The sequence below is a fragment of the Catharus ustulatus genome, chromosome 1 (genome assembly GCF_009819885.2).
Source record: "Catharus ustulatus isolate bCatUst1 chromosome 1, bCatUst1.pri.v2, whole genome shotgun sequence".
In the NCBI taxonomy this organism is placed as follows: Eukaryota; Metazoa; Chordata; class Aves; order Passeriformes; family Turdidae; genus Catharus; species Catharus ustulatus.
In genome coordinates, this window is record NC_046221.1 from 69175212 (window position 1) to 69198247 (window position 23036).

The following is a 23036-nucleotide window of genomic DNA, read 5'->3' on the forward strand; positions in this document are numbered from 1 at the left end:
AAAAATTTAAGCAACAGAGAAATAAAAAAAAAAAAAAAACCAAACCAAAACAAAAAACCCACCAAAAAAAAAAAAAAAACAACTGAAAAAAACCCCCCAGGACCCACAAAAAACCCAAACAAACAAAACTACAAAAAGCACCCTGGAAACCAAAACTCTGGGTTTTTTTTCATGCCTTATTAGTCTATTAGAAAATACTTATTTGCAGCAAACTGCAACAAAGATGGAAATGAGGAACAGAATGCTATAGCTTATAGAAAAGTATTGGCATAGCTGGAGATCAGGTACATTACCTAACACCCATCCCCTGTTCTCTTTGTAGTGGGAGACATGCCTGCAGTGCTTTGGAGATGAGAGAAGCTGAAACCAAAAGACTTTCTACATAATGCTGTATTACAATGAACCTTTTCAATGTGTAAATATAGTAAAATCCCTGTTATCTGAATTCCATATTCTTGAATTACTGTAGCTTGTGATTCGGATAAATGGGAAACATCAAGATATAAACTTACACTGTATATTAACTCTCTGGATATTAATCTATTTCTTATATTATTTATATAATCTGCAGCATGATTTGGCACATAAATACAGCAGGTTAAGTTTATTTTACAAATTCAGTGCCAATTATCTCTTGCACCAAAAAATGCATTCAAGTTATACCTCAAGGTACAAATCTGAATTAATGTAAACCAGGCTTTGTATGTTCAAGTTGGTAAGCATATCCTAGCAGATTCATTAGAAAGAAGGCTAGTCAGTGCAGATCAAAAATAAGAAATTATTATCTGTGTTGCAGCACACGTAGAAGTGAAGATAGGATCTACTTTTATTCTTTTCCAGCTGCTGTAAGATTTTTGATAGTATTTTGGATTGCTTCTTCTATTTATATTGGAGAATGGAGTAAAGAAAGTCTTGGGGCAACTGAAGCCCTATAGTAGATTGATTGAAGCAGATACAGGCAGATAATTTGTGAATTTGGTTCCTGGCACTAAAACTAGAGATGTTGCTGAAGGTAGCTTTTCTGAACATCAGAAGTGCAGATAAAGTTTATTGTTTTGTGGGATGGTTTAGTTGGATGTAGTGCTGCTCTTTAAAGGTTAGGCCAGCCTCATTAAACATGGGTATGCATTAACTACTTCAATCTACAGCTTCTGCCTGTCTTCATGTTAAGCATTTGGTTGGTGATGAATACTTACTTCATTTTTAGATTTAGCTTGTTCATGCAGCTGAAGTCTTCCTAAGCTTGTTTTTTCTGAAGGAAAACATGTACAATCGGAGTCCAGAACACCCAATTCGCTTTTGGTGCTGTGTTACCTCCTTGCTGACTGTCAAGGATGGGAATGCCATAGGTATTGCCCCCTGCAGAATGGGTGAACCAGGTATGCTTGGTATTGAGGTATTGGGAAAAAAGTTCCGTCCAATCCTGGTATTCGTTTTGATGCTCAGAGATGACAAAGGCTGCACACCAGGGAGGAATGCCCACTGAGGAGGAAGGAAGCAGCCCTGCACTCCTCTGTGATTGGGACTGACTGTGTTGTTGCTGGGTGGAACAGCGTAATGCTGTTGCTGCTCCTGCTCCAGCACTGTGATGTTTCTGTTCCAGATTGTGCTGACTCACATTCAAGAAAATATGATACACAGACACAATGCACTGTAACTCTTTTCCTTCCCCCCCAGTAGCCTCGGTAAGTGTTTGGTTTCTTTTTCCTCTGTTTGGTTGGCATGGTGCAAATATAGTTTTACTGTTAGAATTAATAGGAGGGGGAGAGGCAGCCTTGTAAACAAACTGGCAGCAGACAGATTAATCTTGGAGAGGGCATTTAAATGCAACCTACTGTTTGTGGTACCTCCACCTCCCTTTAAAGCTGATCAATCCTGATAACTCACCCATCTCTACAAACTACACTTGTTAGAGCTGTGTTCTTAAATGGGAGAAGTGCTTACAATGCCCATTTACAACTGTATTCTGTTTAATTAGTCAGCACAGCCAGTGCTGCAGGGATAGATCACTTGCCTTTAAAGATTTGAGAATGTTAATAGTACAGTATATCATTTTAATTATTATTGGATTAATGTTGTGTCTCGAAGAACATCTAATGCAAATCACAAGAAATGGCCTGAAGTGACCCAAGGGTTGTGCTTTATTAGAAAAGTAATAGGTCCATTGCTTAAATATAAAAAGAGGTTCTTTCTTCAAATGTCACTCTGCACTGGGCTTCTCCGTGTGTGTATGTGGAAATGAAATCCTTTTACTTCCACTTTGTCCACAGAAAGTTTCTGTAGCTCATTCAATAAATGGCTGAGACAGTAGCTGTAATACCAAGAGATGAAGAGGCGATCCAAAACAGCAGTGATGATGAAGACCGATTTCCGACTCATGATACTGTATCAGCATCCCCTGGTTGCTCTGCCAGCCCTTCACTAGACAACCTAAATGAAGACGAGGAGAGCTCAGGAGTGCCAGAAAGACTGTCTGTCCTCTCCAGCAGGGCAGTGGCCCAGCTGAAAGCCCTGACTGTCCCAGAGAAGGTCAGTGGTGGCCAGGCACAGAGGACAGCCCCTGGGCTGGCTGAGCATCCTCTGGCAGCTGTAGATGCGTTGTTAGGTTCCTCCTCATACTCTGACAACCTGCTGGCCTCCCTGCCTGCCCAAAGCCCCTGCTGTGATGGCAAATTGTGTTCAGAGGTGCTACGGGCCCCGCGGGTGCCCAGTGAGGCCGGCCAGGCCCTGCAGGCTGGGACTGACACGCAGCAGGCAGGGAGCAGCACCGAGGGCAGCAGGCCCTCTAGCAGTTTGGGCAGTGTTGTTTGGATGAAGACCACAACAGCAATGGAGACCTTAGAAAATAAGAAAAAGGAGGAAAAGGAGAAGTACCGGCTCCAGCTAGCCATGTACCGACGGCTCCTGCTGCTGCGCTCCATCAGGAGCTTGCATAGGCAGCTGGAGCAGCAGCAGGCCAGGCTGCAGGAATGCTATGGCACGGTGATAAATACAAAGAAAGAAGTGTTGAAACACATTTGCTCAATCTCGCCCTCACCTTCGCCGTAATCATGTTGCTGCCTGCAGAAATGAGCTTTGCCATGCCACCAGAGCTGCCAGTAAACTTGCATGCCACAGGGGTGGTGTCCTCGTGTGTGCCGAGCAGAGAGGAAACAGCAGTACAGCAGATCCAGAAGAGAGAAGAGACGGTACAGGGTTGCCCTCTGAATTCATCTGGAGGAAAAAAGAACAAGGGTGAACCTCTGCAAGAGGCTGACTCCCGATGTCCACTCAAAGCCTCAAGGTGAAAAAGGATTTTTTTGGCAGATAGGTTTGTAAAAGAAAAAAATCACCACAAACTGGGAACCTAGTCAGTCACCTGATCAATAAAGGTGCTGGATGCAAGGTTGCCATATGATATGGCACATCTCCCTTCTACCTTCAGAGCCAACAAAATTTGAACAGAATTAGGGTTTATTTGTCTGCAAGAATACCTGAATTTAAAAAGCCTGGATATTTGAAACACTTAGTCGCAGGCTTGATTATATCTACCCAGATGCCTATTTTTTGCAAAACTGCTAAGGGCACTGTATATTTGCAACCTCAACTTTCCTTTAAAATTTATTCAGATTGAACAAAAATTATTGTAAGAAGGTAGGACAGCCAAACACACATAGGGAAAGAGTGCAAATGCCTAAACCTGATTTCCTCAGGAAAGTAATGTGAAAACAAAGGCCTTGTAGTCTGACGTTGCACTGGAAACCCAGGCTGGCAGTGCCAGGGGAATGTTCAAGGTCTGCACAATTATTAATCTGCTGATAATTCCCAGTGGCACTAGCATCTGCAAATCAAGCATATTTTGTGCCTTACTGCTGTCATTAAATGGAAGTTGGTGACAATTAGCACTTTTTATCCAGGTGTATTAGACATGTGGAAAACCCTGGAGCGCTGTTTCTCCAATTGCAAGGTTAGGATGCCTGCAGGGAATTTTATGTCAGTATGCAACAAACACGCAGGGAAAATGAAAACAAAAAGATGCAACTTTTTTGTATGCATTTAAAAGGCAATGTGAGTCACTGTTATTGAACAGCAAATTGAATTGTTGAACGCACTGGTTTAAGATTGGAAGCAAAATATGATTCAAGAAGAAAAGATACAGAAAAGTTTCCTATTCTAGGATTTCAAGGGATATGGAAAAATCACTTTTTTTTCAGATATTTATTTCTGATCATGACAGCTTTCCTTTACCTCTGTTGCTTTTAATTTTCTTTTTTAAAATATAATTGATTATCTAGATGAACTATCAAGCAGGTTTTGGTGTGGGGTTTTTTCTGCATAAAAAGGCAGGTCTGCTTTTAATAACTCTATCTTTATGAGAATAATGTGCTATGTAGAGGAAAATTTTTATTCTCACTTTTTTGGTTTTTTGTGCATATACAGGGAGGGGTAAGTGTGTGTTGATGTATTCATGCACACACCTCCCTGTATTCAAGAGGTTATGAAAAGCTGGTGCTTCTTTTTCTGTAGCAGAAGCAGGAATAATCTCTCAAAATAATCTCTCCTGTCTACAAGGAGTTTGGTTGATTAGATTCACATGCACACATCTGTGAGCAAGGTATTGAAGTAATTCAACAAATGAAGTGCAGCACAACATTGTCATTATTCCGTCTTTGTATTTCTGCGCACCCAAAAATTATGGAAGCCCCCTGGGTATGCACAACCTTAGATAGGTTCATACATTTCCTTGGGCCCTTATGTAGCCTCTCATGCAGCACGAACCAGTAACTTTGAATGCAGAATTACCATAGAAACATCCTTGGCATCAAGGAGATATTTGAAGGAGCATCCTCTACTGCCTCATTTGGGGAATTCAGGTTGCCAGAGGCCTTTAGTGGGCTACAGAAGAGAGCTGGTGGTCGCATGTGACTGGGAAAAATTACTCTCGAGCTCTGATCCCATCTTGCTCTTTGCTCAGCCTAGGGAAAGCTGTTCTCCCTCAGCAATGCAGGTTTCCTAAAGAATGCTTAAATAGTAAACTTGCCACAAAGGTAACCTGTTCTTCCTTCACATGCCTCTCAAGAAGGATTCAAGGAGTTGATCATGGTTAATACAGCTATGTAAAGATTTTAAAATTTCTTTCCCCCCATACTTCTTGAACTAGAAAACCCTTTTTGTCAGTGTTAAGAGTAAGTGTTGTGTGAACCAAGAGCAAGCAAACCACCACGTCACCTCCTTTGGGGAAAGATGTATTGGAGAAGCTTGCATCTCAAATATATTGCTGCATTTTGAAACCAAATGTCAAATTTTCATTAGGAAGACAGTCAAAATTAATATTGTTGTTAATGTTAGCCAACTCTTCTTTGAACTGAAAAAGAATTATCTTTTAAAGTGTATTCAGGTTGACTAATAATATCATGTAACTTTAGACTGAAATAAAATAGATCAATGAAAATATCACCCCACTCCACAAACTCCAAAAAAACCCCTGTAAAAACAAAGTACAGTAATTTCACGACTATAAGGCACACCCTTTTGACTATAATTTTGGCCCGAACCCGGAAGTGTGCCTTATAGTCCGGTGCGTCTTATATATGGACAAAGTTCGAAAATTTGCCAACCTGGACATGTGAGCTGTGAGCCGCGGGAGGAGCTGGCAGGGCTGCGGCAGCCGGGTGGAGGCAGGGCTGTGGTGCTGCGGCAGCCAGGTGGAGGTGGACCCATGGTGCTGCAGCTGCCGGGTGGAGGCGGGCCCCGAGGCCGCTGTGCCACGGCAACCAGGTGGAGGCGGACTCACAGGGCCACAGTGCTGCGGCAGCCGGGTGGAGGCGGGCCCGCGGGGCCACCCTCAGCAACTGCAATGGGGGAGCCGGCGGCGGATCCTTGCTGCAAAAAAAAAGTGCACCTTATAGTCTGGTGCGCCTTATATATCGGCAAAAGTTCGGAAATTTGCCGACACCTGGAAGTGCGCCTTATAATCCGGTGCGTCTTATAGTCGTGAAATTACTGTAACTGTTTTGCCTCAGTAGATGCTAAGGTAGAGCACTGTTCTGCTTTTACTGCAAGAGTGCCCTGCTTTACTGCTTAGAGCTACCTATAGTGTCATATTTGCATTAAGGATTGACTAGAATAAGATTAAGAAATACTTTTCACAACAACTAGTGCAGAAATAGTTAGTCTGTCAATCTGTCCAACTGTAAATTATTTGTGGCAGAACAGTGATAATCTTTGTTTTGTACAATATCTCATAAAATTTGATACTAACTGGGATCAGTAGGTGCTTCTGCATAATGAATATTAAATACCAAAAGATTTGTGCATGAACAATGCTGTCTGATAGCTGGAAGAAAATTAAGCCAAGAGTTATTCTGTGTGTGCACAGTCTTTCCATGCAGTACTTCTATGGATACATGCAAAATAAATATTAACTGAGGAAATAACATCCGTCTTTGCAAGAATTTGCTTTTCAGCTGGTGCTTCTAGTGTGGTTCCTAATAAGAGGAGTTGGACAAACCAGTTAAAAGCAATATGATTTTTTAAATGAGTTTATTTTAGAAACTTGGAAAATGTGGCTTAACAGATATGGCATTTTTCCTGGTATGTTTTAGTGTATTTTGGGAGCTGAAGACCAGTGAGAAAATTCCAGAATGCCATGGGTAACTCTTGGAGGTGTTTTCAGGCATATCAGACCAAGCAACTTTGGATATAAAGATCAAAGCACTTTTGAATAAAAGTGTTTCCTCTCATATAGTTTGATCTCTTCTAGTTCTTAAGAGCTTTGGTAATTTTGGGTGAGGTCCAATGAAATTTCTTAAAATTTATCTTTTTATCTGAACTCAACTTATGGGCCTCACAGGAACTGGGGTAATGATGACAAAATGAGCAGGTTCAGTAGGGCCTTTCTCCCCATTATCTTTGCCAAATTCCAGAGCCTGCCAAACTAATGATGTCTGGGTGAAATCTTCCCTGCAACCCAATAACTTGCTTACTCTTACGGCTTTTATGGCAAAGCTTGAAGGTAAAATTCTGTTGCCTGAGCTGTAGGATCCTGCTGCTCATCTGTTTCTGAAATGGCATACTCATGGGTTTACTATGAAAAAGTGAAATATTTAAAATATTTAAAAACTATTCCTCTTGGAGTAGTTGTTAACACTTAAAAGTTGTAACTTGTGCCAACCTCATCCCAGAAACATTCAAAATTGGAATGGAATTATAATGCACTTGAGTGACAAAATGGATTACTGAGATATTCTTTAACACAAGTGCTTTTCTTCTGCATCTCCAGCATTTCAATCAGCTAAACTGCTGCCCTGGAGACTGTCCAGAACTGTGATTTTGCTGTTTCTGTTGTTGATGGCCATGAATCAGCCAAGATAAACAGCCCACCTTAACACGTTCACTCGTTACCTTTTGTGACATAACTATGCAAGGGATTTGTTCAGTTCTTCAGTTCCCCCTTCCTGAGATTTTCCTATGTGTCTATCACATTTTGCAATTAAGACAAGGAGACAATTTTACCAATTTATAGTAAATTATTGATGTTGTGGCAAACTTACAAGCCACGTACTACTAATGTTCTTGGAACCGTGAAAACTACGGACTCTGGTCATGACATAAGCATACAAAACATAGATTTAAAGATGAGGTTGTTTAAATCTTCCCTGGATGATGAGTAGACTAGGACAAACCCTTTAGAACCCTTGTTACAGTTTATTTCTATAAATCTAGAATATAAATTCATTGGAGAGGCAGTTTTGCTTATGACTGTTGAAAGCAGTGGAGTAATGCAAAGATGGTTTTGGGATATGCTTCAGTGGGACTGTACTCCAAATGCACTCGGCAAGGAGTAAGTGTTCTTCAATTTTAAAACTCAGAGATTCAGAGTGTGATAGCCAAAATTCTGGGTGGGGGATGAAGGAGTGGAACTACAAGGATGAGTGGTTTCAGGGTTTGGTTTTTAATGCAGCATGCAGAATAACACACTGAACAGTTTCCTCCGTCAAAGATAAGCTTTAACTTCTTTTCACTCCTTAAAAAACTCTTTTGGATCATTAGGCATTTAGATCCATGTCAGGACTTTGTGGTATACGTAGTTCCTGTTCCATCTTAATTCTGATGCCTTTCTATCTCCTGATGCCTTCAAACAACTAAAAATGTCTTGTATGGCACTAATCTTTGTCTTTCTGGTTTTTCTACATTCAGAGAAGGCCTTCCCATGAGTCCCTTGTGCTATTAAAGAAAGAGGAATTAATTGTTTTAATTTTTTTTTTAAATTTAGTGAAAACTTGAAGCAGGGGAGAGGGTTCGGTGAAAACATTTTTAGAGGTTTTACTTAATTGTCTTGAAAATAACAGAGGTTCTTACAGCTGCAAATAAGTTTCCCTAATTGTATTGATGATCTTCTCACACAATTTTAGCCAAGTCTACAAAACAAACGAAAAAGTTCCTCCATCTCTGACAAATGAAGTCTCTAAGTCCACAGCCCAAAGTGACTTCTGTGTGCATGAGAAGCAAGAAATTCTTGAGAATCTCAATAAAAGCTAGATTTTCCCATTGATGAGTGGGGGTTGGAAAGGAAAGGGAATGTGTGACCATTCATCACAGCACCAGGCTCGTTAGTACCCAGGAACTTTCTACTCTAAATGACAAAGAGTTTCACTGTCACCAAAGAGAAATTGCTGCTGACCTTAGACCTCTTTTTGGAAAGTAAAATAATGGAGCACAGGAGCAGAGTTTGATATTTGACCGAATTCTACACAATTATCATGCATGTGTATATAATAAAATTAATTCTGTGTCTCTGCATTGTAGCCTCAGGCAAGCAGCATACAATCAGTTTTGTATGTATAATAGATCACAGAGTTGTTCATGAATAATACAAATGTATTGAGCAGATACTAGTGAGTGAGGATGTTTGTCTTTGCATGGAATCGAAGTGAACATGTAATATTGTGATAATATATATTTGATGAATTCAGGTCTGACTTGCCTTTGCCATAGCCTGCTAATTCCCCGACAAGGGTTGCCACAATAATTGAGTTTCCAATAACATTATGATTATTTCCACATGATAATTTAATTGTAGGTATTTTTTAATATTGTAATAATGTAGATTTGTGATTATTATGCATTTGCATGCAGATTTTCATGGTGTCTTGGAGCACATCCCTACATTTATAACTTAATTTCCTCTATTATTGCATATATATTTTGGGATGAACTCATTAATGCAAACTAAAAAAAAAAAAAGTAGGTCTTTTTGGTCATTTTGCCTTTATTATAAATGGTTGAAAGCTTTGCTCATTTTTTTAGACCAGCCTAAATAAGTGAATAAACAAAAGACAACTGTAATTCATGGATGGATTAATTTAAAAGAATAATGTAATTACAAATCATGGCAGATTTGTCTGGGGTAATTGGGATGCAGACTGGTACAAATTTTGCTTTACTGAAACAAAGCTTGTTTAAATGAATCACCAAGTTTGGTAGAGGCTGTTTTCCGTTCTTCCAATTCCCCAATATAACATGATGGCAAAGTAAGGCTGGCTCAAAATTCATGGGTGCCTGTGCAAACGGGTATAACAACATAGAACCTGTAACTTCTGCACCTACCTGGATATTATTTTATCAAGCAAAATGTCCAGTAAGAATAGAATTGTATATACAGAGTCATGACACTAGTAGGGGTTTCAATCAGTTAATTTGTCCACTCTGGAAAGAGGCTGGTTACTTGCCATATAACAACCTTCAAACTGTGTTAGAAAGCCCGGCTTGAAACTTAGCGGGACAAAGGGAGGTAGAAACAAGCTCTACTCCCATTATTGGAGCAGAGATTTGTGCAATCCTGTGAGCATTCTGCTCCAAATAGGAGAGCTCTCTTCCAGGCCTATCATAAATTCAAAGAAGAAATGTCTTTAGCTAAATACATCTGTTTTGAAAAGAAACTTCACAGAGAATATGACATGAGCTTAGGGTGTTTTTCTTTTCTCTGGTACGTGCAGTTGGAGGACTGTCCTCTTTTTATCTGTAAAATCTCAGCTCTGCAAATTGAACTGGGGTCACAAGAGGGTTCTTGGTCTCTTTCAGGTTATGCATAGCTGACATGTTCATTTTTCATTGCTTGCATGGCAGGAAGATGCAACACAAACTAGGAGAACAAGCCTTGTCCAAATCTTCAGAAATGAAAGTTTAAAACTAGGTGCTCGAATATCTAACTTACTGCTCTCCCTTCTCATTGCTCTTCAGTGCGCATCCATGCTACTGTTTCCAGCGTGGATTGGTGCCTGCTTTCTCCTTTCAAACGTATTCCTCTAAATCAACCACACACAAGACACAAAGAGATTAAGTCCCTCTCTTTCATCTTTCCTTGCTCTGTGGACCTAAGAGTTGAACAGAAAAGCTAAAGCCTGATGAAGGCAATGAAGAGAGCACTATTCTGCAGTACAAGATGGCGTCTCTAGGTTTTGCAGCAGAACAACTACTTGTAAATTAGATTCTGTCCTGAAACCGATGAAGCCTTTTGGAAACTCCATATCTCACTAAGAAGTACTTTGGTAACTGGCTTCTCTTGGAGCTGTAAAAATATCAAAACATGAAGGAGTCCCATTGACAGAAGTTTATAGATCTGTACCCATGCTTTGTTGAGATCAAGAGATAGTTCAAAACAGGAGCTGGAAGGTCAGTGCAACTATTATTTTGTTTTATAATGGCTCACCAGCATAAAATTAAGGATACCTTTTACCCTGTGGCATTAGATCTAAAAATGATCACCGGTGTTATTTGTCATACATGAAGTACCATGGAACATGAACATTATAATTCTCTCCAGAAGTCTTGGATGTGTTTTATAGTTCTTGCTTATTGTGAAGAAACTCAACATTGTGTCAGATAACCAATTATTTATAACTGGATAATTTTCTTCATTACTATATGTTTCTGATGTTACTTATACATGTATGATAGGTGGGTGTACATGAAATTAGAAGAAAGCCTGTTGAAAAGCACTGATTTGTGTCATATTCATGAGTAATTTTCTCTGATGAAAGAAATTGAGACTAAAAATTTATAATGCGGAGTATGTAGCTGCCCTTTCAGTAACACAGAGGTTAGGACTTAGAAGAGCTTAGTTCCTTTTCTGCCTTTTACTTGATGAGTTTTGAACTTAAGTCACCCATTTGTTCAGAGATGTCTGAATTGCTCTAATATTTTAAATTTAGAGAAGTGGAGTGGAGCCCCTCAGCCTTTCCTATTTGTGCTGTTTCTCACTATGTAAAAAAAGTTGAATGATCTTTAAGCTGCCTTCCAACTGAAACCATTCTATGATTCTGTGTCCCTTACTTTGCTCACAAGTAGTCACAAGGAAATATTTAATTCCAGGTCACTTGGAAGAAAGACTTCTTTTGACACAAAATCATTTGTTGTTGCTGCTTTATTCCTGCTTTATTTGAATGGGAAAAAACCCAAAAAAACATCGTCAGTTTTTTCCCCCACCTGCAGTTGTCTCTGAAGCAGTGGGACCATGCCATTTCTGCGTGAGGCAGGAATATTTTTTCTTCTGCACAGAACAACACTTCCCAGCTTATTCTTAAGGAAAGCATTCCTCAAAAATAAGGAGTATTTATGTATTGCCCATCTTCTCTATTGCTTGAAAAATGCATGATTCATGGCCACTGGTTGTTCTTCTCATAGTGGGGAAGGTTTATTGGCCATAATCCTGAAAGTCTGGAAGTCCCCTGTGTGTCAAATGATCACTGATTGTATTCGAAAAGGATGCTTCAGTGACAGCAGGCAGCCCCTGGGCAGAAAGAGGTGTCCCTTGTCCCTGAGCAATAACCTGTATGGATGATTGAGACTTGTTGATAGACCTCCATGAAAGTCTTACCTAGTAGTCAGGGCTTAGCAATGTCTGGCTAGTGAAGGATCCCTCAGTACAGGATGCTTGAACTTGATTTGTTGCTCTCATCAAGGAGGGCATAAAGGTAGGCAAGAACTGAACATGCCTTGAGGCCCAGGCAGATGCAGTTTTACCACAGCCTCTGTCTTACGGGAGAGAAAGAGAGAAAGAAAGAAAGAAAAGGCTGCTAGAATTTACAAAATATAGTTATTGACTAATTTCTTCATCAGCAAGAGCGGTGAGAAATCAGTGAGGTCTCTCCTGAGAGATCAGTGGTGTCACCTCACATGTCCTCAGGGTGCCAAATGGTATAAAACACTCACTTTGAAAGTACTGCTCTGTGATAAGCTTCATCTCCCAAGGGATGCATTGTGTGTACATTTTGTTATATGTAATGACACACTGAAAGGGCAGTGAAGCTGTTAAGGGAATGCTGCATGTCTAAAAAGAACTTATTTTTCTTTCAACCAATAAAAGAAAGAAAGAGTCTTTCTAAAAAGCAGTTCAAATAATATCATTTAAATGCAAGAAGTGATAAAATACTAGGGAGAATTCACCTGTCAGATGAAGAAATTTAAAATATGAGGTCTTCTGTGTAATGTGCACGTTTCAAATTGGACCATTTTCCTGGTAAAGCAAGAGACCTCTGCAAAAACCTTTTAAAATAGTCAATATATATACAAAATTTTAAGGTTGACACCACCAGCATAATGGCTACAATTATTTAAAACAGTAGATTTAAAGAATAAAGAACAAATTGAAGTAATTTCATGTAGTCATTCTAGACATTGGTTGTGAGTTTCAATAATACCAAAGTTGGATGTGAGACTCTGGGAGTTCCTTAGCAAAGGTAATTTTGTAAAAAAACCGTTCAGTGCATATAAAAAATACCCCTAGAGGTGACTACAATGCTAACAACAATATTTTGAAATGAAGCTAAAAAAGACTCATGTTCCCTTCAACATAATTCCATGTGGACACATTCAAGAATTCTGTATGGCCTCAGCGTGCCAGGGTCCATTTCCAGCAGAAATACTTTTGCCTACAAAATATATGGAAATGTATGTGAATGTTTTCATGTATTTCCAAAGCAAAAGTAGTTGCTCTCCTTAAACCTGACGCAAATGAAATCTGACTATATTAAATCTCAGTCAACAAAGTGGCAGAACAATTGGGTGAATGCATTTCTGATGAACTTTAAATGTGAAATTATAATTGGACAAATAATTCATTTTATATTATTCAGAAATAAACAAGGACTTGAAAAAAATAGAAAAGTGAATTGGATGGAATTGGGCAGTTGTATCTACTATTACTTCAGTACTAGCCATCAATCACTGTCAGTTAATTATCATTAAGACTGCACAAAAAAAGGCCCCTGTGGGAGGGCTGTGAGTTTCATTATTCCATTAAAAACAAGATAAGGAATATAAAACTTGTTTTAATTTTTGGTCTTATTTGTTTTATTTTGTTTTGGTTAGGTTTGTTTTTATCCATCTGCATCTTTTTGTATTCAAAGAAATTATGTGAAAAGGTGGATGTTAAATAATTGTTCAGAGAGTTACCATATGGATTGCAGAGGCAAGGAAATAGAACAAGGGATTTGAAATTAAAGATGATATTTGTCAGGAAAAGTTTAAAGATTTTTAATTTCTTTCATTTTTCTTTCCTTCCAAAATCCAATTAAATTGCCTTTTTACGTAGGAAAACTTGCTGGAATTTTTTTTTAATGCTTGCTTTTTAATTAACTGTATAGTTTTTAAGTCCCCAGGGTTTGTACACCCAGTTTGCAACCGTTTTTAAAAAAAGAGTAAAAACCAAAGTTAAGTGACTCCAATAACTGATTCTTTAGCAGAACATAAACCAGCGTGAAACCCCATAAAGATATAAGCCCCAGAAATTTTTGGAGCTTATAAGCTGATCTGTGGGGCTCACGAGCACTTAGCTAAGGACAAAAACAGGAATGTGGTTGTGGGCAGTGCACCTACTGTTATTTCCAGGGTGCATCCCTGCACTACTGGGTAGCCACTCACTTAAAAGTGCCAAGGTTTATTGACAGTGCTCACCAGCATCACAAACAGCAGCTGGTACCTGAGCTCTGTGCAATTCCTGCCTGGGATATAAATTTGGTTCTGTCAGCTGGTGCTTGCTCAGCCTGAGGATCACAAGGCTCTCCTCGCCAAGTACTCTCTCTGCAGAAGGTGGCTACAGAGATTAAACTAAACTAAACTGTGATTTTATGCATTTATATAAATTTACATACTGAAATCTTTAGATAACATATTACAATTATATCTCACTATATAACATTAAAATTATAAATTATGTATTTTTCTGTAAACATCTTATAAATTTCTATAGCAATATAAATCTATACAAATTTATATAAGTTCATATAACTAACCTAACATGCATTTTTCACATCTTTGAGTAATTTCTTATCATAGTAAAATATTTGTGTTATAGGAAAAATCTTTTATTTGTTTGTTGGGATTTCAATTTGTTTTTTTATGAGGCTTCCTTGCTAACATTTTTTTCCTCTCTAATGACAGAAGAGCTTTATGAACAAGAAGAATTTGAAGTGTGAAGTCTTCAGGGCCAAAGGCCTCTCTGCTCAGCAAAAGAATAATTAAAAAATCCAAACCCTTGCACTTGGAATTAACCAGGTTTTGGTGAATTACTCAAATAAACCTCAGAGCTGGAGATGTAAATGCAAGTGTTCCCACACAGATGTCAAAGAGGAAAAAGGCCTGTAAATGACACAACTTGAAACCAAAATGAAGTCTTTAACACTGCTGACCAATGGTTTCTAATGAGGACAAATGACTGACTTAAACTAAAGCAGAGCTGTCCCATTTAGGGCTCTTCAATCTGAATGCAGCCCATCAGGACAAGTCATCTGCTCCTTGTCGACCTCCTCCTCCTGGGAAAGCCTCTTTTCCCATACCCAAACTGCAGGCAGCACTTAGGAAGAGATGGTTAGCCAGATGGACACAAGATAGAGACCCGTGTTTGGATCAGTTCAGGAAACTCACATTGTCCATGCATACCATTTTGTTTTATTTATGTGTAAGGAAAGGTTATACTTTGAATAAAAGCTCACCAAGTAAGTATGTTTCTATTCTCCTATCTTTGCTGCATTGTATGGGGAGTTAACATGCTTCTTATTTAGCTATTGGAAAAGTAAGATGCACCAGTGCCAATTTTATTTTGCAAGGTTGGGTCAATGTTAGCATGTCTGTAAACTAGTAGCAAGGAGAATTAGGCCACAGCAAAAAGGGACAGTACATCTTGAAAGAAAACTAAGATGGAAACCCTTACCTCTTCTAATTTACATATGGTGACATTTTGCAGAAATATTGTAACATTAGCAGTGGCATAATGAAATTCTGCCTATCAGCCGTGGAAGGAATAATGTTACTGTAAAGGTAACCTGTCCACAGTTTGTTATCAAGAAAATATTCATGGCAAGAAACATACATTTACCAATGAGTGTTAAGAATAGTAGTTTTCCCTTATAGTTTTTCCTCATGGGCTATCCATCTTCCCCTCCAGATTTACTGCATGATCACTCCCTTTACATGTTAATTATGTGCTGCTCCGGTGAATTTGTTAGTAGTGACACTTTGGGGACCCAGTGGGACTGCAACTCATTATGTGGCAATGTCCAGATATATCAGATATTATTAGCTGTCATTAATCTGCTGTGGAAGCATTGAGTGCACAGCCAGGAGAGAGACCAGGAAATAGAGTAAAAATGAAGTCTGCAGCCACCCTGGCCCCCAGAAGGTCAGAGGGCAAATCAGCAGGGGAGAAGAATACACCTTAAAATGGCCACTGCTTAGCAGCAGATTTTTAACCCATTATAAACCAGCATTCCTTAGAAGAGGAAAGGCAAAAAGAGGTGATACTGTTTATATTATCTGTCTGACTATGCCTTACCGGGAGAAACAGGAATACAGCATCTCAAACTACCTTTTTTATAAACTGTTTGGTAAACTGAATCAAAGCAATGAAAGTCTGTGAATATGAAGAGTGAGCAACACGCAGTGTCCATCTGAATGTGGATAGCACTGAGATAAAGCTTTGAAATTAGGCACGTGTGACATGGAATAGGATTAGTCCTGCCTCTCCATTTGAGGATTGTATTTTATAGAACTGGACCAGGCAGTAGAGAAGATCCTGTAGAAATGAAGAGGACGCTCTTGCTGTCCACCCAGTCCTGTAATTTGCCTATGTAAGGGATTTGCCTCTAGTGCTGACCAGCCTCTGCTATGCATCTTAAAAATGCAAATCACAATAGGTTTCATTTTTGCTATTCATTATGAAAACTAGTAACTTGTAGGAATTATGTTTGTGCAAAATTTATTACATTTGTTTGGAGTAAGGTAATAAAAACTGGAGAAGCATCCTTCCCAGTTTTTCCAATCTCCAGGATGACTTGCAGAGGACTGTCCAGGATTGTAAGAAGCATTTTTTTTCTTTACATCAGCTACTAAGGCTGGGAGAAACCAGTCAGGCTTTAAGGCAAGCTGAGTCTTCTGTTGTCTGAAACTAAAGAAAAATCATCAAAGTAGAGGTTAGAAATCTTTGAGTTCGGCAGTGATGTATTATCTAGACAATTTTCAGGGCAAGGGAAAGGTAATAGGTTGGTTAGTCTGTGCATTGGTAACTTACAGGAACCTTTTGCTACTGTCAAAGGACAACCTGAAAACTCAGGGACCTTAAAATAGATGGATGAGATAGGGAAATTTAAGATAGGAAGAACTGCATTGTATCAAGGAAAATAAAAATAAACTTTTGTTTCCAGGGTTGCAGGGACCTATGCTCCCTTCTTTAGAAGTTACAGTGCTTTAGTTAGAAGGTTTATACAAAGACTAGAAAGAAATCACCCTAAAATTCATCAATAAATGACAAATACTTGTTTGCAAAGCTTGAGTGAAGTCCTTCATCCAGTTGCTTGGATATTTCCCAGTAAGCCACCCATCTGAGTTTCCTGAAGGAATTTGGGAAGTACTGGTTTTATTCCCATGCAAAGGGTCTTATCTAATGCTTCACAGTTTTTCACATACTGTGACCTTTCTGTGCTCTTTATCCTATCTTAATGAGGGTAATAACAGGAAGAATAAAAAAGGCCTGATGTTTTATTTATAGAACTGTCTTCAATTAGACAGACTCTGATAAACCCATGCAAAAACAACCACCATGGGCTAAGTTTAAGGCTGTCTTGAATTCTGCACAATCCCATGAAATAGAAAGCAATGTTATTATTTGGTGAAATGACTCCCATTAAGACTTCCTAAACTAACAGCCATTCATGAACTCAGGTTCTAGGAAAAGATTTAAAAGTGATTTTGGTGTAATTGTGGGGTTTGCAGAAATACCCTGGAATATTAGTGTTAGCAATGGGGCAGGTGACAAGTATCCAGGGAAATAATGAAGAAGTTTTATCATTAGTCATGAAACTTTGCAATCTTGGTTTGCAGGAGGATTGGTTTACATTTATGTGAGACCAATGAAATATGAAAGTAGAGTTACAGTCCTATGGTGCCAATGTGGACAAAAAAAATCACAAAAACTGAATGCTGTATGAACACATTCATAACTTCTTTTTTAGTCTTTTTCTAATGTTTATGAAATTTTGCACATATGGCATGGCTTGCTCTTTTCCCAGGGAAGTAGAATAAAAATTCATGGCAGTTTTGTTTCCTTTGAGTTCTTTGAATAACTGAATATGAGGTGAATACTATTTTAGCGGTAGGTTAATGAGTTACAGGTCAGGCTTACAGTGGAAAAACTGCACTCAGCCTCCATGGTTCTCTTTGCCAAATTTGCACTGATGAAGCTATTATGGCAGGCACACTTTTTTTTTTTTAATTTAATGAAGAAACATTTCTGTGATTTGCCCATCAAGATTATGCTGTCTTTTCAGTGCCTGTGTTGCTCTTTAAGATCCTGCAGGCACTTATTTTCACATTTAGCATGATACGCATGAGTAACCCTCTCTCAACCGGTACAACTTAGTCAGGTGTAAAACTCTGATGAATGTACTTTAGGGCTGGAGCCTGAGCAAATTCCACAGAACACAAAAGTGTGTTACATTTTACAGCTCCCTTCATCATTTTATATTCCACTGTTTGTAATAAGATGAATAGTTAGGTCTTATCTAAAGAAACTTGTATCAGCAATGCTAACAGATATCTGCATAGGTGTCTTTGGTATTTATGGTACTGAAAATGATGTGTTAGGTATTAAGTTCAGTCTTTAAAAAGGTGATCCATATTTGTACTCTTTCATAAACATACACAGAATTGTTTACAAAGTAAAATCCTAGAGTAAGTTTAAAATTATTTTAAATTGTAATATAATGGCAGGAGAAGGCCATCATCTTGAATTTGGATTGTGGAGAGCACTGGAATGTTCTTTTCTTTATGGCTCAGATCCCTAGCAGCAGTTCAGCCTTCCCGGACAAGCATGAACACTTTTAGGAATATCCCACTGCAATTGATTTTTTTCATTATCTGCTTTGTAAAAACTAATAATAGTTAGAGATTTATAGTTTTTAAAGTGTGCACAGTTAGTTGAAATTAAGACTATATTCATCTTCCTGAAAGTTAAAATCAGTATAATTTCTGAACTAATATATTTTATTTGCCAAGGATTTGCTTCGGCCTGTGAGGTGTTAGATCAGTGGCACATACTCTCAGAGGCTGTGGGAGGGCCTCTCTTGAATTTTAAGATCATGACATGATCATCTGATTGTGCAGCTCCTTTGCAAATGCCTGCAAGTGGCAGGGCTGTCACAAATCTGCTCTTCCTACCTAACGTAGTATTTTATAGCATGCAACACTGCCTGCACGGTTAGAGGTTGAGTGTCAGAAATTACCCCGCTTCAGTTAAAGGACAATTGATACTTGGAGTGATTCCCTGGTTTTGTGATGTTTGCTAGGAAAAAGTGTAAGGAAAAATGAGTTAGAGTAACTGCACTTTTCTGATATACTTGGTCATTTACTCATTATTATGATAATCCCTCATTTAGGTGACTTAGGCTCTTGCAGAATGAGGTACTGGTTAGCCAGAGTAAAGGGGATCTGACCTGAAATTAGGGCTTTGAATTGTCATTAACACTTTATTTTAAAAGGTTCTAGTGCAACTGAGACAGGAACAAGAAAATGCAACCAGAACAGTAATGCAACCACCAAAGCTCAGGGCAATGTTTCAAGACTATTTCTGGAAAAATCTAAAGATTTTCACTATATTTTCCAAAGACACAGATGTTTTTTATAATTGCCAGTAATTTCATTTTGTTAGCACTAAAAGAATGGGAATCAGAGCCTTCTTGCCGTTCTTCTGTCTAAAAAAAAAAAAAAAAGGTAAAGGTAATAGTGTTTTGAACCACCAAAAAAAATTAAATGGATAAAACAGATTAAAGAGAGACTGTTTAAAGTGTGTGGAACTATGCACATTTGAGAATTCATGTTTTGCTGCCACAAATCATTGCAGAAATTGTGTTGCACATGTCTGTGCACGTGTCTGTGTTTTTATATGTGCTGAAAATACATATCGCTGGATCAACAGTGAATAACAATTTCATAAGCCTCCACCAGACAGTTGTAACTGTTCCTTTCAGATAAAAACAAATTATTTCACAAGCAAATACAGAAAAAAACATACCTTAAATTCACTTGAATTTCTTTTAGTGAGGAGTTGCATTATGCAGTAACAAAACATAACAATTTCCTAGATTTATTGTAATATGTTTTTAAACACATCAGGTGTTTACTGAGGTTTTGTTTCCTTAGAAGCATTGTGGCTATGCATTCAACTTTTGAACCTTGTTCTGCAATGTTGTAGAATCAACTGCCTCTGGAAAATAAAGAAAGAAACAAACAAAATCCCCCAAAGCAACAGACAAACAAACACAAACCAGAAACTCCAAAACAAGCAAACAAAACTTCTGCTGAAATTTTGTCAGGAGAAAAAGATTTAGAGGTTTGCAGGAATTTTTCTATTCCCCTTAATAAAGTCAAGGTTTTGCCCTGGTGGTCTGGACTTGGATCTAGCATAACGCTGCATTAGGTGGGTGCCTCCTCTGGATGTGTTAAAGATCCTAGTGATCTGTCTCACTTTCTTCCTCCTCTGTGCACCCAAACCTACCCTTGTTTTGACGGCATCCCCTTTTGAACAGCTTTATATGATTGCTTCCATCCACTGGTTACTTTATTCAAGTCGATTTGCCACAGAACACTCGCCCATTAGCAAACTCGTCTGTAGCCTGCTTTAAAATCTGCTTATGGTTATGTCCAGATAAAAGCATTTGAGGTCAGTTTGGTAGAGCAGAGACAAAATGCTTTAACATAAGGTTTTCTATTCTGTGCAGGCAGCTAATAAAAGTGCCCGCAGGTGTTGAGAATTATCCTTCTCTAGGAGATTTCTTTACAATCTGAACCTAATCTTGGCGAAAGCTTTGGCAAGTATATCTGGCACATTAATTAAATGACTTTCCCTCCCCCACAGGTCTTATGCTACAACTTTGATTAACCCACCCCTGTGCCCAGGAAACAAACTGCTGGATAGGCACTATCAGTTTTACAGGAGTATGGATGTTAGGGATAACCTGGGATTCCTCCTTTATCTGGATTGATGTGCCTTACTCTTTCAACACTACACAGCTTTTCCCTTAGCTACTGCTACAAGGATCCTGCAGGCATATTATGAGATTTTATTGTGAAGACCTTTTTATTCAGTGTGTATCTCTGGATGGCCGCTGCTGAGAAGTTTCAGATCCTTAAGGGAAAATGCCTAAGTCCTCCAAAGTTCCCCCTCGATTTAAATGGCTTTTCCTTGCTGCAGTATCACAGCTGTGACACATCAAAGCTAGTAGCTGGTGTGGCAGGACATGCATTCCCAAATCAGCCTCAGTGATGAAAGGTGATTTGCAGTGACAGGTTTCATATCTTATGGTGTCATTTTCATGAATGGCTTGGTTAATTAAATTTAATGTGGAACAAGAGCTTGCTTACATTCTGCCAGGCTTAAGATGTTCTTACTCACACCTTACTTAAAGAACAATTCCTACTGTTGAATAAGGGCTCCAGGATTTAGCCCTCTGTTAGCAGTCTTCCATAAACCCTTTGTTTTCCTAACATGTTAAAAACCAAGGCTTAATGGGTTCATGATGACATCAGTTATCAAGATTTGTGTGGTGTTGGCAGATGTTGAATTTTCGGTGGAAAACCATTAAACAGATTTGAGTCAGGGCAAGTTTCACAACATGCAGGTATTATACTGGTGGTTACACGTGTTGACTTCAGCTTTATTTATTACAAAGGAAAACAGGCCTGTACTTATACAACAACAGCAATGAGAAATTAATCTTCCCAATAGGAAAATCAGTCTTGTCTTGTTAAAGGTACTCAAAGTTACTTGTTGAGCATGCTGAGCTTGCAAAAACTATGTCTGCAACTTTCAGGTTTAATACATTTGAAGTTAAATATTAAAAATAAATATAAGAAAAAAAATTTTTGGTTATGTGGGCCTTTTTTCGGCCAGTTGTAAAGAATGCAATATTTCAGAAAGTGTTGCATGTCCATTTTTTGACAACCTTTGTTTCCAAAATTTCTCTAGTTTATTTTCCTCTCAGATTAAATTTGTTACTTTTGAATACTCATTGCCTGTCAGCTCAGAACACACCGATTCTATACTAGTTGGAATATTCTTCAACATTAAAAAGTTACTTTTTGTCATGAGTACAAAGTTTGCCCAGTGTTATTGTCTGGACCAAGGATGGTGTCCAGGCATACATGTGGTGTGCTATGTGCATAAGAAACATATGCCAAACTGAAACTAAATACATGGGGAGAAATGATTCTTCAAATAAAAACAAGGTTCAATGTAGGAAAAAAAAAAGTTAAATCCCACAATAAACCGATGTGGTAACAGAAACAAAAATCACAGGAGAGCACTTTCAATTTTGTGTATGTAGTAATTTAAAAGGAGATGGATTTAGTTCAGCTAAGTTTGGTTCATACATTAATTAGGACTTCAGTTTTCAGATTTACTGGTGCAGTGCATTGAAACAAAAATCTATTATGTCTCCTTTTCTATTCAACTGTGAATGTGTTAGAGACTGTATTTACTTGCAAACTAAACTTCGCACAGTTGTTATGAATTACTTCAAATTCTGTTTATGCATCAGGAGGCATCTAATCTTAGTCCTTTTGTTCTACTGGTAAATTTGCTCTTATAATGCACCTTTTTCACGCCTGAAGTTTTGCTTGAGTCTCTGACTGTTGCTACTGCTAAAGCATGAAGTTTTCTGAATGCCGAAGTTCATACTGACAGTAACTAGAAGGTTTCAAGCTATCCATCAGGGTTTTTTTCAGTCTTATGGTGCCCTGCATAGAGAATCACTAGAACATCAAGGGGATATGTATCACTTCTGTGTGTTTAAAAGTAAGGAATCAAAACAGAAAAGGAGAACCTAACATTCTGTCTTATGAAAAAGGACTTAATTTTCGATTTATTAGACACTTTGAAGAAACTTTGCTTTTCAATATGCTGATTTATAAAAGTTAAAACTCTTTCCAATATGGCTTTTATTCAGAAAAATCTTAAAAATAAGTTCATATTGAAATGTTGCTTTGATAATGTGGGATTCAAAAAGATTTTTTATTTTTGTCAGGTTTTCAGTTTATTTTATTCCCATTTGTCTTATTTAACATTATAGCTGCACAAAATAAGATTAATGTGTTTTGAACAAGTAATGGAATTTTCCTTCACTATTCTTTCCACTATTGAAGTTTAGCTCCAGGTTGGAACAGAGTCATTTTTTTCTATCTTGCAGTCCTGTATAAAGTGAAACTTTGACTTCAATGGAGGGCTATTTTTCATCAGGCAAATAGATAAAAAAGTCCTTTATTGGATCCATGTAAAACCATAGTTTCTTCATCAGCTCAACTTTTCCAGCATGTGAAACCAGTCACCTGATTAAAAGGTTATGCCAGATGATAAGCTAGGACCTCAGTTTTCACTAGCTAAAGAACAAGTGATCATCCACAGATGCAAGCGTGCCAAAGGAAAACATTCTTTCTCAAACTTTTCAAGTAAAAAACAAATGATGAAATGTTGGGTTATTATAATTTCATGAGTTACGTGATCTCCTATT

At 38.3% G+C, this 23036-nt stretch overlaps 1 protein-coding gene and 1 long non-coding RNA gene across 3 annotated transcripts in view; one reads left to right on the forward strand and one right to left on the reverse strand.

The window, feature by feature from the left end:
• The first annotated feature begins 942 nt into the window (after window positions 1–942).
• LOC117004624 (UPF0500 protein C1orf216 homolog) lies at window positions 943–3048 on the forward strand. The gene is made up of 2 exons (XM_033075549.2): window positions 943–1685; window positions 2271–3048. The coding sequence occupies exon 2, from the start codon at window positions 2296–2298 to the stop codon at window positions 3046–3048; it is 753 nt and encodes a 250-aa protein (XP_032931440.1). The 5' UTR covers window positions 943–1685; window positions 2271–2295.
• Window positions 3049–5664: 2616 nt separating this feature from the next.
• The window catches only part of LOC117004637, a 46020-nt gene continuing 28648 nt past the window's right edge, over window positions 5665–23036 (reverse strand). The window contains exon 3 of one of the 2 annotated variants that reach the window (XR_004419657.1): window positions 5665–5862. This is a non-coding gene — a long non-coding RNA (uncharacterized LOC117004637). Of the gene's footprint in view, window positions 5863–19658; window positions 19736–23036 lie in introns of those variants that run through there. The other variant, XR_004419659.1, reaches the window with a different exon arrangement.